Source organism: Anthonomus grandis, chromosome 1 (genome assembly GCF_022605725.1).
Source record: "Anthonomus grandis grandis chromosome 1, icAntGran1.3, whole genome shotgun sequence".
Lineage (NCBI taxonomy): Eukaryota > Metazoa > Arthropoda > Insecta > Coleoptera > Curculionidae > Anthonomus > Anthonomus grandis.
In genome coordinates this window covers 36,262,107-36,281,016 of record NC_065546.1, presented here as the reverse complement: position 1 = coordinate 36,281,016, position 18,910 = coordinate 36,262,107, and the positions used below count along the sequence as shown (strand labels likewise).

General features: G+C 33.7%; 1 protein-coding gene and 1 pseudogene across 6 annotated transcripts in view; both read right to left on the bottom strand.

Moving 5' to 3' along the window:
- The window catches only part of LOC126738497 (uncharacterized), a 66,794-nt gene that overhangs the window by 13,359 nt on the left and 34,525 nt on the right, over nucleotides 1–18,910 (bottom strand). Inside the window, exon 1 of one of the 6 annotated variants that reach the window (XM_050443890.1) lies at nucleotides 726–980. The exons of 1 other annotated variant lie outside the window; for it this stretch is intronic. Coding sequence is in view for 2 of the 5 variants with exons in the window: in XM_050443876.1 (XP_050299833.1) it covers nucleotides 606–625 (20 nt within the window). In the remaining 3 variants the exon portion in view is untranslated. Of the gene's footprint in view, nucleotides 1–147; nucleotides 522–605; nucleotides 981–18,910 lie in introns of those variants that run through there. 4 more of the 6 variants (XM_050443876.1, XM_050443896.1, XM_050443904.1 and 1 more) reach the window with 4 other exon arrangements.
- On the bottom strand, nucleotides 1,534–3,590 carry LOC126738490 (putative nuclease HARBI1; annotated as a pseudogene).

Sequence of the window (18,910 nt, the reverse complement as noted above, 5' to 3'; positions counted from 1 at the left end):
TATTTGGGGAAAGATCCTGTCATACAAAAATAACAGTTCAAGTTAAGCTTTGTTTTTAGCTTGATGGAAGGTTTGCTAGGGCAACAAACTTCTTATGTGTTAATTAATAAACAATAAATAAATAAAAATAATCTTCAGATGTCTTACCTTAGGCTTTGCATCAAAGCTTAGGTATAATGTGCCAAACAATAAAATTATATCTCTAACCCAATTCTTAAGGAACTAAAGCACTACGTCATCAAGATACCTTAATAAATCTCCTAAGAAACTGAGCAATTCAAATCAATACACTATGTTGTATACTCCTAAATGCCAAAATTACCCTTTTACATGATGCCAGTGATTTTCAAGGTCCCGCTGTATTAATGTACGCGATTTTGTTTGATTAATAAAGGATACACGGCACTAAAATTCGTTATCAATGTGATAAAATCAAAGTTTGCAAAATGTGAAAAACATGCAAAAGCAATATAAATAACAATTTTACTGCCACAGTGCTCCGAATCAACTAAAAACACAAACACAAAAGTGAGGTTAAGAGTGCAACCAAAAAAAATGACAAAAGTGCATCAATGCCGTTTCTTGTTCTATCATACAAAACGCACTTTTCCCACAGCCACCTCATCTTTTTCGTGTGTTTGTTAGTGTTTGAACGGCTTGTTATTTCCGGAAACCCATGTGGACTGATGTGTTTTCCCTGTCCGCTAACTACGTGGAAAACTTACGTTGGTATCGATTTTCTTTTGCCCTTTCACAACATTTTCCGGGTCACTTTTAAGCGCCGCCACGAGCGGGGCAAACGTTGTCTTCGCTACGGAAAGTTCACTTGAAACAAAAAGAATCCTCCCCGCCAGGGCTGGAACAAGGACGTATTTATGTATTTTTTTTTGCGATTTCAGATTTTCTCTCTTTGCTTGTCTCCCTTCATTTGGGCCCCCACTCTAATATTTCCTACGTACGGCAGACATAATATTTATGGTAGTTTGCTTCATGGCTCATTCGCCCGTTTTGGTTGGTTCCTGCTTGCGGAACTCAGGTAGAAGTCAGTGGCGTATCTTTAGTATCTATTAATAATCTTGTAGTTTCGGCCAACAGCTACTCTCCCGTCCCAGTGAAAAAGACCGTAGGGGAGACTGGGGTCAATTGAACCATTTTGTACAAATATTTTTTTTCTGGCTAGATAAATACTATAATATGATCAAAAAATAGGTAACATATAGCTGGGAACTTGACATACTTGACCTAGTAGTTAAATTTGACTATAAACAAGCGAAAAAAAAATATGCAAATAAAAATAAGTGGTGGAGCATAATGTTTCAAACGACCCCGATCAAGGGTCAATTGAAACACATTATGGGGATAGTTGTAACAAAAGCAATATAGATTAAATAAAAAACACATTTCTTTTAATTTTCTTTTATTATTCAAAAAAGACTCAAAATCATATAGAAACTGTAAAAAATGCCTCATAACAACAACAAAAAAATAACAGAAGCTAATATTCTGCTTATGAGGAGGAACATTAAACAGAAACGTAGGAACATAAAATAAATCTTAGGAAAAAGTTTAAAAACAAAAAACAACAACTGGTGTTCTTATAATACAGTGCATTTTTTTATCTCGGGTCATAGGGTTTTTTTACGTGTAATATTTTCAACCCCATGTCAGAACCTGTTCTATTTAATCGATAGGATTGAAACTTGGAACAAGTGAAGTTTATGTCACTGGCTAATTCTGGCTTGTATCGGAATCCATAAGCCAAAATAGGAAACCTCCTTTTCCAAACACCAAACAATCTTTCTATAGTAATGCGTGTCCTAATATGAGCCTCATTGTATAACTCCTCTGCATGGTTTGAGGGATTTAACAAGGGTACTAACAGGTAATTGTGGTTAGCATATCCACTATCACCTAAAATTATCAACCAATATATAAGTATGTATTACAACAATTCAAGTCGTACATAGAGTACTAGAAATGAAATTATAAAGTAATATTAACCAGTAATTTTAAATTTATATAATGGAAAGATGTTTTATAACTGTTATACCTGCCTAGTAAAACAGAATCTTGGAATTCTTGTCCCTCAAATCTTGCACGTATCCTGCTATTATTGAAAACAGTTAAATCATGTGCAGAACCAGGCCATCTTGCCACAATATCTTGAATTTTTAGCTGTGAATCCCCAACAACCTGGGTGTTAATAGAAAAATATCCCTTTCTATTCCTAAATACCTCGGCATCATCTCCTCCTAAAATCATGATTTATTATCATTTCGAGACTATAAAGGTATTAAAATGGATGAAGTTTAAAAATAAAAGGCACTCCTTACCAGGCGACTGAATTCTAATGTAAGTACCATCGACACAACCAATCACCTTAGGAAACCTGGAAATATTGTAATAGTCTGTTGAAATTCTTAACTTTTCATGCTCATTTTGTGGCATTCTCATGTGATGTGTGTGAAATTGCTCTTGTAACCCTCCTGAAAGTCCTTGAAACTGTTGTTTGATGACATCCAATAAAATCTGATATTGCCGTTTGATGGTTGCCACAAGAATACAATCGTAATGTTGTTAGCAACTGATTTATTGGTGTTAAACTATTCTTGCTACAAGAGAAACAAATTATAGTCATAAGAACACTTTGAAGCATTTCTGGGACAATTTTTTTTATCTAAACAACTTACAGGTCATTGTTGTACTCAATCTGATCTTCAATTTCACTTAAAAAGTTTAAAACAGTCTGTTTAGTTAAGCGAAATCGACGAAAAAATGAAAAATTGTCCATGCTGTCGAAATATTCACTTCTTTCATAGTTTCGTCGGGGAAAACCGAAATTGATAATATCCAGCATTTCTTGGTCATCATCCACAAACAGTTCATCTTCTAAATCCATTTTATAAAAGTGATATGGGTAGACAGTAAACTAAAAGGACATGCGGTATGCCACCAATTTTATTAACAATATTTTCAATTCAAGCAAACTGAGAACAAACCAGGAAACCACAACAAAACATAAGTTAGGTTAGAAAATCAGTTAATCGCGGGACTAAACCTTCCTCTTCCATGGATCTTGTGATCGAAAGCTTAAACGATTCTTTTCATACGGTGCATCACAAATTTTTTAACTAAGCGAGCTTAAACCCATAATCCAGATTAAGTATATACGGTGCATACGGGCGTTAATCGATAGGATTAAAACTTGGAACAAGTGAAGTTTAAGTTAACAGACTTTAAAAAATCCCATTATTTTGCAAAAAAATTGCGAGAAACCTATTTAAAATACGTTTTTCTGATGAAAAAGTTTGCTTTTTCTGCACCTCGTAACCTTCATTACCTTTACACGTCAAAGCAGGTAGACAAATATCTGACAGTGACACAAAATAATTTCCTCAAAATCTCAAATATATATTTTCAAAAATCAACAATAAACAAATAAAACCTTTCGAATAAATTGTTCAAAGTGACCTCCAAATTGAGCCAAACAAAAGCCCAGACAGTTGTAGAAATGTCTTTTAACATTTAGGAGCTGCCGGGGAATAATGGTACGCGGAGCCTCGATAATTCTATTACGAAGTTCTTCGATATTGTTGGGTTGGGTTGGGTTGGGTTGGGTTGGGTTGGGTTGGGTTGGGTTGGTTTGAGGATGAAAAGATGAGGTTTGGTTGGTTGCCTCTAACAATTTCAAACACTTTCGATGATAGATAGCCCCAATAAAAGTTATCTAAATGCGAAAGATCGGGGCTTCGCGCCGGCCATTTAGATGGCCCAAAACGTCCAATCCAGCGTCCTGGGAACGTGGCATTCAAAAACTCGGTAACAGTCGCTGCACTATGAGCGGGGCTCCATCATGTTGAAAAATTATCCTGCCATTTTGAACAGCGTTTCCTAATGCGGGAATGACCTGCACCTGAAGTAATTTCAAAAATTTTGCAGTATTCAGGCTACCCTCTATGAAAAATGGTCCAATTATTCGATCTCCAAGAATTCCTGCCCACACGTTAAGTTTCTGTCTTGTTTGGGTATGCGTTTCCTGGATGACGTGAGGATTTTCTCGCGCCCATATTCGAGTATTTTGTTAGTTGACTGTATTAATTGTACAGAAAGTACTTTCGTCTGAAAATAGTATTTTGTTTTTAATTGTGGGGTCGTTGTTAATTCGTTCCATCCACTGTTCACAAAACTGCATTCTAAGAAAATAATCATTAGGCAAGAGTTCTTGAACATTTCAAACTTCTCCTACCTTTTCCGGTAACTTCAGCAAACTGAGTAAGACTATTTGTTGGATTTTCTTCAACGGCCAAGCATACCTCCATTTTAAATTCTTCGTCTACTACAGTTTCGGTTCTTTTTCGTTTTAAGTGAGAACTGGCGATGCATCCAATCGTAATAAATTTTTCATGAAACCGTTGTACAGTTGATCTAGACGGGACGGGACGGTTAGGATAAGTCACGGCAAAATTATCTACCGCTTCTTGCGCCGACATTCCCCTAATGTAGTTTGAAGCCATCTCAATACGTTCCTCCGTAGTGTAAATCGACATTTTAAAGAGTTTTTGAACAATTTCAATGGAGCAATTTAAAAATTATTTTGAGTCACTGTCAGATATTTGTCTACCTGCTTTGAAGTGTAAAGGTAATAAAGGTTACGAGGCGCAGAAAAAGCAAACTTTTTTTATCAGAAAAACTTATTTTAAATAGGTTTCTTGCAATTTTTTTTGCAAAATAAACACTTAAACTTCACTTGTTCCAAGTTTCAATCCTATCGATTAAATAGAACAGGTTCTAACATGGGGTTGAAAATATTACACGTAAAACCCTATGACCCGAGATTTAAAAAAATGCACTGTATAGATGTGTAACACTTAACTTTCAATTTTTGGTCAGTCACATTGGCAATTATGGCAAACATAATATGTGAGCTCTTGTGGTGTGCATACTTCATGCGACCACATTTTGCAGTTAGTACATCGGATCCACTATTCACCTGGCTTACTTTTATTAAATGGTTCAATACACAACACTCAAACAAAAATATTCACTTTCGTCGTCGGTAGAATTTTCAGATGACTTCTTTCTTGTTCTCACGGGTGCTTTTTTTGGGATTTTCTTTGGACCCTTCTTTTCGGTTTCCAGATTCTGTTTGACCTTTTGTGTTTTCTTATTAGCTTCTCTCTCTATTTCCTCCTTTTCCGGTGTATCGGTGTACACGGTTGACTTCCTCTTTTTCTTTCGTCTTGCGTTTATTTTTCTTGGTGAAGCTTTTCCGAAAGGCCTAACAACTTCTGGTGAAAACGTATTATATTGGGTGTTTTTGGAAATTTCACAATTTTTTAGGCCCCGAAAAGTTGATGGCGTTGGGTTTTGAACCTCATCTTTTAAGGTTGGTACAGTCAGATTGTTTCCTGAATTTGAACTAGGATGATCATTTGGAGGTTCGGTTGAAGGCAACCTATTGGTAACAGACGTAGAAGAGGTAGGATTATCAAATGTATCCCAAAGTAGGATCTGTCAGATTCAGATTGTTGCCTGGATCTAAAGCAGGTGAAACTGAAGGTTCGATTGGAGGCAACCTATCTGTGACAAAGGATGGCGAGAAATCTGTCTCCATAAAAATATCTCTGTTAAAAGGATATATCCCTGTACACTTAAATCCGGCTTGGATATTGCTTTGTGTAAGAGCTAAGGGCAATGATGTTGCGACAATTCCGGGTGAATCATATATAGACATCGGTTTACCAGGGTGACTACGAATCCAACCATCACAAGCAGAGTTTATTGCTTTCTTAAGAGGACCGAAAACTGTTCTATCGAGGGGCTGACATTTATGCGAGCAGTGGGGTGGGAAAGAAAGCATTACTATTCCATGAGTTTTACAATAGTCTAGAGCTTCTATACTAATATGGGTTGAGTGGTTATCCAGTGTGAGTAGAACCTTATGAGCTTGTGAAGAATTTGGGTGCTTTTGAAAGTGTTTTAAGAACAAGACGAACTCTTTTTCTTGCATTCATCCTGACCCGTTTCCAGCCCCAATACACCCTGGTGGACCATCACGAATAAAATGATCCTGAAACCACAGTCGAGGAAAAATAAACATAGGCGGAATCGAATTGCCTAGTGCGTTTATTTCCACCGTAACTATTACGAGTGTACCACGTTCTTGTGAGGTAATTGCACCCACTTGTTTCATGCCTCTTTTTGCTACAATTTGATTTGGTTTCTGGACTGTTGTCACACCAGTTTCGTCTACGTTGTAAATATCCTTTGCTTCAAATTTGTCTCGATGCAAAACTTTGGCAAGATTATTAAAAAAAACAGAAACATTTGCACAATTGAAGCTGGTTGCTCTGGCTAAGCAGGTTGCTTGTGGTGCTCTTATTAATAAGTCACGGTGTCTTAACATAAAACCGGAAAACCGGTCTTCTCCTGCCATGCGGTTTTTAATCCAAGTGCTTGGTTTATCTATATCATATTTAATGGTTAATTCTAAGGCAAGTCTCCGAATATCTTTGGTTGATAGACCTTGATAAATGTCTGCAGCTTTTTTTATGTACTTTACCATTTCGGTTGCTTGAAGTTCATTAAAAACTTTATTTGCAAGTTTATAGCCCATTGTAACAGGTGGTTGACCTTCAGTATTCCCCGCAGCTTCTTTCTTTCGCTTGTATCTCAACAAAGATACATGAGAGATCCCAAATTGGTCGGCAGCTAAGCATAGAGAACTTCCATTTTTGAGCTCTGCATATGCAGATTCATATAAAGATATATCTCGACTTCACTGTTTTCGGGACTCTTTTACGGGGCATCTGAAATGAAATAAACTAATTAATTTACTAGATTAAAGTCCTAACTAATGAAAGCTGACAAACAAACCAAACACACTACAGACTCAATTACAATTTATTTTATTTTAGAAATGAACGGCGGGGTCAGTTGAAACGTTACAAACGGCCCCGTTACAACTGACCCCAAACGACTTCTTTAAATAAATGACACCATATTTACTACAAACAAAATGAATTTCAAATTTAAACCAAAGTAATATAAAGCTAAGTTAATGGCCTAACTAATGAAAACCGACAAACTAACCAAATACACATGCAGACTCATTTACACATGCATAAGAAATATAGCAAATACTTACTTTGGATACGTGAAAACACAAAATCTCGCACTAGGTACATATACTTTGTTTAATGGCCCGCGGCGTACTGCCAGAAAATGGTTGTCGATATTATGGTCCATATTACGCGCGCAATTTGTTTCTATCTTGTAGCGGAAGAAAGTTTTGATTACTGTTTCAATTGACCCGTGTTACAATTATCCCAGTCTCCCCTACCTATTTGATATTTTTATCAAAATATTAAATACGGTCGCAGAATTTAAAAATATAAAAACGAAATTTTTATATTTTTAAATTCTGCGCTTTCCCATTTATCTATGTAATTAAAAAAAATAAGAAGTTTGAAGTGTCTTAGTTGTTGCGTTGATATTTTTTTTCGGTCTAGTGGGTCAAACATTTATGTGGATAAACACTTCATAATATACATATACTTTGTTTTGTTTTTAGATTATGACACAAAGAGGACTGTCTGATGCCGAGTTATTCGAGATAGTTGCAGATAATACTTTTTAGGAAAATCTGGAGTCTATAAATAAGCCTGAAGAAAATAGAACTACTTCAAATGAGCCATCAACCAGCGGCACAAGCGTTATTGACGACAGACAGATTGCATGTAACCTGATTTTTGACAACGGAGACGAAAGCGATAAGGACGAATGACAATGTGATTCTGAAGAATTCAGTGAACATGACAGCGATAGCGAAAATGAGTGGCAGCCAGATGATGAACCATTGGGTCAGTCAGAGTTATCATCGGAAAGTGAATATGAAGACGAAGGACAAACAGTAAAGAAAACAAAATTGTGGTATGGAAAAGATAAAACTAAGTGGTGTCAGGTGCCCTTGCCTAGGGGAAAAAAGAAAAGTACTAATATTATAAAAATACTTCCTGGTTTGAAAGGACCAGCTCGCCAGAACCCTCCCTCATCGGAGTTGGAATCTTGGAGACTTTTCATCACACACTCTATTCTTGAAAAGATTTTTGAACATTCCAATGCAAAAATTAGAGCTATGCAAGGTCAGTATACAACTTTCAAGGAGCGAAAAAATAGCAGATCATTATTTCGACCAGTTTTTATTCAAGAGATCGATAAAATTGAAATAGAGGTGTTTTTAGGCCTTTTATATTTGCTGGGTTCTTTTAAATCCGGACACGAAGATCTACGATCTCTATGGGCTACCGACGGAACAGGTAGAGATATATTTCGTTGTACGATGTCTCTTGCACGTTTTTCTTTCCTATTATGTTGTCTAAGATTCGACGATATGGTTACCAGGCGGGAGAGAATGAAAGTCGACAAACTGGCTACAATATCTGAAATTTATAATGAATTTGTTGAAAACTCAATGATGTGTTACACGCCCTCTGAATTCTTAACCGTAGATGAAATGTTAGTTCCTTTTAGAGGGCGCTGCGGTTTTAGAATGTACATGCCTGCTAAGCCGGCGAAATACGGCATCAAGATTCAAATTTTAGCAGATTCCAAATCACATTATATGATTAATTCTGAAATCTACACCGGAAAACGCAGTGATCGGTCTAACTTGTCTATACCGACAGAAACAGTACTTCGTTTAGTTGGTCCTGTGGTTGGGCCCAATAGAAACATAACGGGAGATAATTGGTACACATCAATGGAATTAACTGGTGAACTTCTCAATCGTAAGCTTACATATGTTGGCACAGTCAAGAAGAATAAAAGATTTGTTCCACCCGAATTCTTACCTTGTCCTCCATTTTCGGGTTTACCTCTACTCACACTATTGTGTCTCACGTTCCCAAAAAAAACAAATCCGTAATATTGTTGTCGACAATGCACAACGATCATGTTGTAGACGACTCATTAAAAAAGCCGGATATAGTGTTATTTTACAATGATACAAAAGCCGGTGTTGACGCACTAGACCAGAAATCTGCAACATATTCGACATCTCGCAGGACATACCGATGGCCAATGGTTATTTTTGACATGATTTTGAACGTTTCTGCAATCAACAGCAGAGTTATCTATCAATTTACTGCCGAAGGAAAAGAAATTTGTAGATTAAATTTTCTAAAAAATCTTGGTCGTCAACTATGCGAACCCTATATGAGATCGAAAGTTTTCAACAACAAAATACCACGTAGGTTGAGAGGACTGACTGCAGATATACTTGGGGATGTTATAGAAACGCATTGTGCTCTTCAGCAGGCTCAGGGTGCATCCAAGAGAAAGAGATGTGCTTTCTGCCCACCGAAAAAGGACTGCAAAACAACCACCTTCTGCGATTCCTGCAAAATACCAGTTTGCCAGCAATGTTCAAAAAAATCTGCCCAAAGTGTGTTTAGGATATTTTGGCCAACAAAATTTGTTTATTAATGTTTATTTCATCATTTTTTATGAATAAATTAGTTTATTTTCATCAAACAGTTTTTTATTTTCAAAATAAAAAAATGGGTCATATTGACCCGCGGGTAGCTGTAATGTTTTATTATAGGGAGGATAGTAGTTAAGGGTTAATTTAGGTCATCGTTTACTAGGTACCAGGACTACAAGAAGACTAGAGGTAAGGAGACCGATCTGTATGCTAGACGTGTGTACCCAAAATATGAACGAAAACTAGTTTCAGAGAGTTGCCACGTCGGCGCTGTTGGTTAGAAGGCAACCTTACTCTGATTGGCTGAACGTTCCTTTTGATAATGTTATTGTTGTATACATCTAATGATAATTAGATAGCTGAAAATAATGTAAAATAAATATCAAATTTGGCAATGTATTATGTACTCCAAAGATTTCTTATTACATTAATAAAAGTAAAGTCCCGCCGGGGAAAATTGCACCAAATATGTTGTTTTTTTTTTTTAATTTTTGTATGAAATACGAGACATTTTAAATTATAATGACCTGAGCGTCGACGAGATATTTAACCGCAGCTCCAGAGAACTGCATAGCGGACACAACATCATTTCCCCATAGCTTTACGTTCTTGAAGAATTATGATTAGTTATAGAAATAAGATCAATTTAAACAATAAATGTTAAAGGGGATGCAAGGCGGAGACATTAATAAAATTAAAAATTAATCTCAAATAGTTATAGTAATTAAAATTATAAAGGCTGCAGAACAATAAATAAATAAAATAAGTAATCTTGTCATGACAAAATTAATAAAATAAAATAACATATATAAAATGATTTATTTTGTAGGTCTGGCTTTATTTCAGGATTTCATTAACGTGTCCCATTTATTCTTCGAAAGAATTTCAAAATCAAGACTGTTTAATAAATATATAGATATGAAGTATTGATTAGAAAATGATTCACATAAAAATATTATAAATTTCATTAAATAATCATTTTCGTTCCGCAGAGAATGTTGTTCCACACACTAATTTTGATTTTACACTTGTTTAATATATATTACATTACTCTTTTACCTGAACAAGGGCGTACCCAGGATTTCAGCTAGGGGATGGGGGAGGCAGCTCATATCTGTTTCGAGAAGAGGGTATATTAAAACAAAAAATTATGAAAATTGACTTTTATCAATTAGTTTAATTGACACAAGATAAAATATTATATATATCATAATCACAAGACATATGTATACTAATTTAACAGTAATCTTCTCGGATTTGACGAAAATTTGTCTATTACAGTCATTTCAATAGACTCGCTGCTTTCTTTTAAATAATTGCGATGCATGGTCATCAGACATAAACCTGTAAGCCTTTCTTCACCCATAAATTATGCCAAAGGTTCAGTTCTTCGGTGATATCCAGGTTATAAAATTCGTGGAATGATTCTGAGTTCTTGTGTAAGTCTGTAATGCTGGTTTTGGTTTTGGTCATATACAAGGAATGCAGCTTACTTAAAGCAAACGCCGGAGTATTTTTTTGGGAGAATCCAATATTCAGTGATGAAGTGAGTAAATCAATGTGTGCTATTATTAGGGAACGCAGCCAATATTCATTATCATTGGCTGATGACGGATTACTTCTATGTGTTTGCTTGTGAGCAAGACGTGGAACCAAAATTTCTATGCTCAAATTCATCGCAACAGCTCGCGCTTTTTGAAGCATTTAATTACTTATTCTAGCAGGAAACTCGCCGTAATTTCTGAGAATGTCCTTGATATTTTTGATGTGTTCCCTCACCGAGATCATGTCGACCGATTTAGCTTGCAGTACGCTAACTACCGGTTCTAAAACTGCTGAATATTTGGCTGTTGTTTGTAGAGCAATAATAAACACTGATTTTGTAACGGCTGAATGCAACTGATATGCAGATTTTCTGGTGGCATAATTTCCCTCTACAGATAACGTTTCAAGAGATTTCACAAGATCTGGAAAATTTTGAGAAAACTTTCAGATTGATTTATATTTTTCGGGCCATCGCCAACATTATAAAACGTTTTTACCATCCTTTACAGTGGCGACAGCATTTCTAATTTCTGGCACTGCGTTTGCATCATTCACAACAAGGTTGAATTTGTAACTTGAACAATGAAAATATAAAGCACGAGGATATTTTTTCTCAAAATGGCTTGTACGCCACCCTCTTTCCCTGACATTGTACAGAGGATTTAAATTTAAGGAGTTTAATTTACCATCGGACTCGAATGGGGCTATATGAGCCACGTGATTAATAATTACATCTTAAGCTATTTTCTCTTTTCTGCACTGGTTGGTTTGGTCTACCCTACAAAAATAATTTTTGACAATAACAACAGTAATTAAAAATGTAATTTAAACATTAATAATTTTATTACCAATTGCATTGATTTATTTGCTTTGGACCAAGAATCATAGGTTATATTACCTGAGACTTGCTTAGAATTTTTCTCAGTATTTTTCTTATCATTTTCAAGTTTTCAAAATCATCCTACATAACGAGTCCAAATAATCACAAATTATTCATCATCGCAAAATATAAGCAATAATTGATGCAGTTTCAGAAAATTATTTGAATAAAAATGCAAAATTTGGTAGTAACAGGAAAGTAAATTACCAGGAAAAAAATTATTCTTTCGAAAAAATAGTTATTAATTGAAACCAATATGAAAATAATTCAATATTTGCTTAAAAATTTATTTCCATAAAATTGATTATTAATCAATATTGCAAAAAAACAAAACGGTTCCCAAAAAATAACTGTATCCTATATGGAATTAATAATTTTTTTTTGCATTATCAATAAAAAAACAAAAGTTACAAACATGATTTACTATTTCCTGGTTCATTGAATGACGATTTTCGGCATTTTCAAGTAATGGACATGCCAATCTTCGTAAAGTTGTCTTGGTGTTTAATAAGTATTTTATACTTCTATCATTTTTAGAAAAGTGCAATTCGCATACATGAATACCTTTTTTAATGTAATTGGAAATTTGTTTTCATCCTGCACAAACGAAATTGACACGAAATAGTTTTTCTAATATAAAATACGATGAATACAAAAAATGAATTTATAATTCATAGTCAATCAATCATTCTATGCTGAGCTGTGGAGTCTTAAAAAGAGTTTTGAAAACATCAAATTGACGTGAAAAAAACGATAACATAATATGTTTCTCAATTTTGGGATACTGTATATTAATTTCTACATAAATCGTTCAATTTTCAATTTTCAAGTATGTTTAGGGTAATATTAAATAGTAAATGGACTACATTTCAAACATTTGTTAAAAAACTTTTTGAAAAAAAAAAACAGATTTTATAATTTATATTAAAAATAGAAAGTTTATATTTTAATTATGTATATTGAAAACGGCTAACCACATAAACTTGAAATTTTGCAGCTATATATAATTTGATACGCTCTTTAAACATACGCAATCAAAAATAGGGTTGTGATTTAAAAAAATTGACGCACTGTATCACTTTGTTTTCAACAAAAAGGAGCGCAACTAAAAATCCTAATAGACGGATCCGACGATTTTTTTAAGAAAAAAAAAGTATATGAACTACTGAATTTATTCTATATTACAGACTCACACAGTAGGGTGCAATGATAGTTCCTATGAAAAGGAGTGGGTATATGGATGGCATCACTCTGTTAGGATTCAAAACAAGATGACGCCTTAAAACGTTTATTCTATTTTTAAGAGCGACGCCAATGGATTCATTACTATAGACAACAACAAATTGCAAAAAAAATGAGGTGACTGGTGACTCATAAAGGACACGAGCTTCGCTATTAGCGCAATATAAAACCTTTATGATATCCGCTCGTCTCTTCGCGTCTAAAATTTCGAATAGGTATTCGTTAGCCATGGATCTTATTTTATTGTTAATTAATTTTTATTCCTGACAGCGTAGGTAGGTACTGCGGCCGGCAATACGAGGTTAATACGGTTAAATTAAATCGACATAACCTACGTATTATAGCAGGAATACAATGAAATACTTGTGGGTTTACTTGATATATTTACTATTTGAGCTGGCATTCTGGGTAATATATTAAAAGATAAATTGTAATATTGGGTTGTAATGAATGTAGGTAGTTAAAAATGAAAATTGAAAACTACTAAAAATCTAAATACCTCAGAATGTTTAAAGTGTGTAAAACAACATGTTTATTTTTTATATTTAAATTAATGTAACACACTTGCTAACAATAAGCAAATTAAAACTGGTAGATAAAGACAAAGATAATTCAAATTCATTCATTCATATATACCGTAGTCCAAGTTCAAATGTTCCAAATTTGACACTAGCTGAAATTTGGAATGGGATAAAACCGAATCATCAAGGTATTTGGTTCAACTGCCTATGCACATGTTCCAAAACAGGTAAGAACTAAATTTGATTCAAAGGCTGTAAAATGTATAATGATTGCAAGGGCGTACCCAGGATTTCAGCTAGGGGAGGGGCAGCTCATACCTGTTTCGAGAAGATGGTCGGTCGGGTATATTAAAAGAAAAAATCATGAAAAGTGACTTATTAATTAGTTTGATTGACACAAAACAAAACATACAATACAGTGACCGCCTAAAGTTCCGCATAAATTCGATAAAAATTAGAGACATGATTTTTTGAGAAAACGCTCGGAGCCGTCGATTTTTATTTTAAGTTGCGCATTATTTCACATTAATTTTTGTATACAGGGTGGAACAAAAAATAAGATATGACGGCATCGGACTTTTTTTTTTAAATGGAATCCTATATTTTTTATTGCATTTATGAAATATAGGCGAAATTCCAAGCAAGTTTCGTATAACACACCTCATCTCAAAACTCAACTGTTTCAGAAATATTTACATTTAACCAACAAGAAAGCAAGTAAGTACGTCTATTTACAAATAAAGATAAAATGAAGGATACAATGTTATAAACTGTGAAAACTCTTATTAATGTATCAAGTGTTCAAACTGATCCATTTACTTCTTGATAGAAAGCAAGACGGCTTACAAACTCATGTAAAACACTATCAAATATTTCGGATGATACATATACGTCTAATTTCGTATCTAATTCTATTTTTCAAATCTTCTACGTTGCTAATTGTTTGGCTTCTCAATATAAACTTTACTTTCAGGTACCCCCATAGAAAATAGTCGCAGGGATTTAGGTCTGGTGATCTGGCCGGCTGCTCTATTGGCCCTCTTCGTCCTATCCATCTTCCTGGGAACACTGTATCCAAGTAATTACGGACAGCTCGATAGAAATGTGGCGGTGCGCCGTCTTGCTGAAACCACAAATTATCTGTAGGGACAGCAGGGTCTTGTTCGTCTGGGTATAGGGCAGCCAAAACAGGGATAAGATCTTCTTGAAAAAAATTCAAATAGCGTTGTCCTGTTAAGTTTTTACTTCGAAAAAGTATGGCCCTATTACTTTATTTTCCACGATACCAGCCCAAACATTAATATAGTTACGGTACTGTGTATGAGCCTCAGTTGCCCAGTGTGGATTTGACACTGACCAGTACCGACAATTTTGCCGATTTACAACACCGTTTAAACAAAAAGTTGCTTCATCCGAAAACAAAACTCGTAACACAAACTGACGGTTATTATTGCAAATGTTCATCATTTGCTCGCAAAATTGGTTTCTTCGATCAGGATCGTCCTCATTTAATTCGTGTATTAGTCTAATTTTATAAGGGTGGTATTCATTTGCTTTTCAGATGCGACTTACTGACGTTCCGGCTATATTATTATCAACTATAATTTGTGAAGTGGCATTGTTTGGATTTTCTTCGACGGGGAACAGAACGTTTAATTTTGTTTTTTCAGAAATTTTTGGACGACCTGATCTTGGCAAATTGCAAACATGACCTGAAGTTATGAATTTGTGCTCTATTCTACTTACTGTTGACTGAGAAATAGGATGGTTTGGGTATTTGGCATTAAACAGTTCACTTACTTCTTTTTGCGTGCTCACTCGATCCCCGTACCCTAGCATCATCAAAATTTCAATTCGTAGGGTTTCCGTTAAATTAGCCATAATTTATTCTGATAAAAACTATTAATTTTTGAACTGACAGTGACATTCGAAAATAGAGTTTCTTTACAAGTGCAACCATGGAAATAGAAACAATTGGCAGTGTTTATAACATTATTTTTATCCTCGATTTTACTTTAATTTGTAAATAGACGTACTTATTTGTTTTCTTGTTATTTAAATGTAAATATTTTGGAAACAGTTGAGTTTTGAGATAAGGTGTGTTATACGAAACTTGCTTAGAATTTCGCCTATATTTCAGAAATGCAATAAAAAATATAGCATTACATTTAAAAAAATGACCGATGACGTCATATCTTTTTTTTTGTTCCACCCTGTATACAAAAATTTATGTGAAATAATGCGCAACTTAAAATAAAAATCGGCGGGTCCGAGCGCTTTCTCAAAAAATCATGTCTCTAATTTTTATCAAATTTATGCGGAACTTAGACGGTCACTGTATAATTATCATAATATATTGTATGTATATTAATTTAACAGTAATCTTCTCGGATTTGCCGAAAATTTGTCTATGACAGTCTTTTCAATAAACTCACTGCTTTCTTTTAAATAATTGCGATGCATGCTCATTAGATATAAACCTGTAAGCCGTTCTTCACCCATGGTACTTCTAAGCCACGTTTTAACTTTTCGCAGCGTTCTGGATAGTGCTTAAAATAATCAATGCCTTTCTGACAGCAGTAAGTAACCTGAGTATAACCGAAATGCTAGAAGATTAATAACATAGAAATCAGGTAAAATATTTAGTTCTTCATTCGATCCATTTTAAAACATCAATTAAACTAATTAAACATTTAGAAATATAATAAAAGAAAACAAATCTGCACAAAACATAACATCAACAATACTTTATTTTATGATATTATTATATAAATAGTGTTATTTTGGAGGACAAGATCTTTGCTTGTTAGACAATGTAGTTGGACACCTTTTAATCTCACAACCTAAGCTAGCATTGAGTCGTGCAATGACACTAAGGGATGGACGCGCGAAGTTTCTACTCCGATGACTAGCAGTAATTATTTCGAACGTGCAATAGGTATTAGGAGTACACCTCGTCGCAAATAAATACTAAACACTAAAGGAACGAACACGCAACAGTGCTTTGAACTAATTTCAGATAAATTCAGTGAATTTAATCTTCAATTAAATTCACAAAAGATTATACTAGATTCTTTAATTGTAAATAAACGTGTGTTTTACTTCTCTGTACTTTAAAAGTTCATTAGGACCCAATGAACTTGCTAAAAATTGTTCAAAGCTGATTTCCAATAAATAAATACTAAAATCAATAAATAAACGTAACAAGTGATAAAGCATTAAGGTATACTCTGTGAGAAACACTCACCCAATTAATGGATTTTAGGAAAACACAAAGTTTTCCACAAAATAACACAAGAATCAACTAATCACTTTCAAGACTTTTTAACTAATGAATATCTAAGCTCAATTTACTAAAACCGTACTCCATAAAAATATAATATCGATTTCTCTTAATGTTTGGCGTTCTTTGTTTATTTAATTTGGGCTTATATGGCGACAAAGAAAGAACAATTGCCGCGGCCATCTTTTTTTTAAATATGTGGCTTAGCGACAAAAAAGAGAATTTGACGTCTAACGCCCTTCTTAATGTATGCAATGAGTTTATTGAAAAAAAAATTAACGCCATCTCGTAAGAAACCCATACAATAGTTTATGCGCATGTTTATATAAGTTTGACTTTGACGTAAAAATTACAAGCTTTTGATCACATGTATGAAGCTTGTATGGTGAATATCGGAATATTATGTCGGCCATCTTGCTTGGCAAAATTGACAGGGAGCTGATAGACAGTTGTTGACATTGACTGGTAGAACATCATTTGTCATTGTTAAACTATTTAAGTTTGTTTTTCATCAATGAATGTTCAAATGTTCAATGAATGCAAGCGTGGGTTGAGTTTGCTATTTGTTTTAAGGATGTTATTTTAAATTCATGACTTTTTTTCTAAAAAGTTCTCTTTCAATATTGGGAGTAATGTTTTAATTGATTTGCAGCAAGCAATTCCAGGTTTCTGGTAAGAAAATCTGATTTTATTTATCACTATTATGTTTTTATATTGTCAATCTTTAGTCTTTAATAAAATCAAATTCAATTGATTTCAATGAAGAAGTTTCATTTTTCAAATATTTAATTTTTAACTTGATTATTATAAATACATATTACAAAATGTCTCGCCTCTCATTTTCTATTCAACAATTAAAAATTGATTTAAAATTTTCCTAATAATTTCCTTCATGTAAGAGTATGTATATTTTAAATGGTTCTAAGAAACATAGTAATAAAAGATTTTTTTAATTTCCTTCAGTTCACATTACAAGAAAAACATGGAGAGCGATATGCAATGTAAATTTTATTTATATTTTTACTTTTTTTCACATGAATCATTTGGTAAATTAATTTATATGGTTTGCACTGCCTATTTTTTAAATTTATTTCATGCTCCTATCATACCACTTCCTGTGATCACTGAGACGAGACATAGGTATAGAGTCTAAGAGACCTGAGCACCTGGAATGGATCAGAATTAATTTTTTTCTTACAACTTGTGTTTTTTTAAGAGTTTCTTTTTATTTTATGTATACATGTGTCCTTGAATAAGGTTTTTTTTAATATTATAGTTCCAAGATAATATGTTGTTAGTATTATAAGAGACCAACAAATATATACTATGTAAGTGATATATGTTTATACTAAAAAGTTGTTTTCATTTTCAAAGGGTTTATTTTGTTTTCTAGATAATTTAAGTAATTTTAAAATCTGTTTAATTTTTCTTTAGGAAACAGATACAAGTACATATTAAATAAGGATAATTCATCCTCTATTGAATCTATGTGTTAATAAAATGAGGATATTATTAACCTAATGGGAATGCCTTTAGATGTATGATGAGAAAATAGCACAAAAATGTTGACAACCTTTTCTAATCTGTTTAAAATAAGGGTAGTTCAGTGCTAACAAAATACTTTTAAACATTTTTAGATAAATTCTAATTTATATAATGTCTGTTATAATAAATTATTGTATATTATGTATATCATTTTAAGTAATTTTTTTTTCAGGAAAATTAAATAATAAATGTATTCAAGAAAAACATTGTTTTATTTCCATTTGTCCAATTGGTGATATGTTGTTAGTACACTGCCGTAGATTATTGCAGTAAATACTCATTTGGATATGTAAAATAAAGCTAAAAAGTTTTATTTTTATTCAGATCAATATCTGATGCTAACAGCTAATAAAAAAGGCAGTTTTCTCTATGAGTAACCTTTTTGATTAGGCGTTTGCTTTAGATATTAC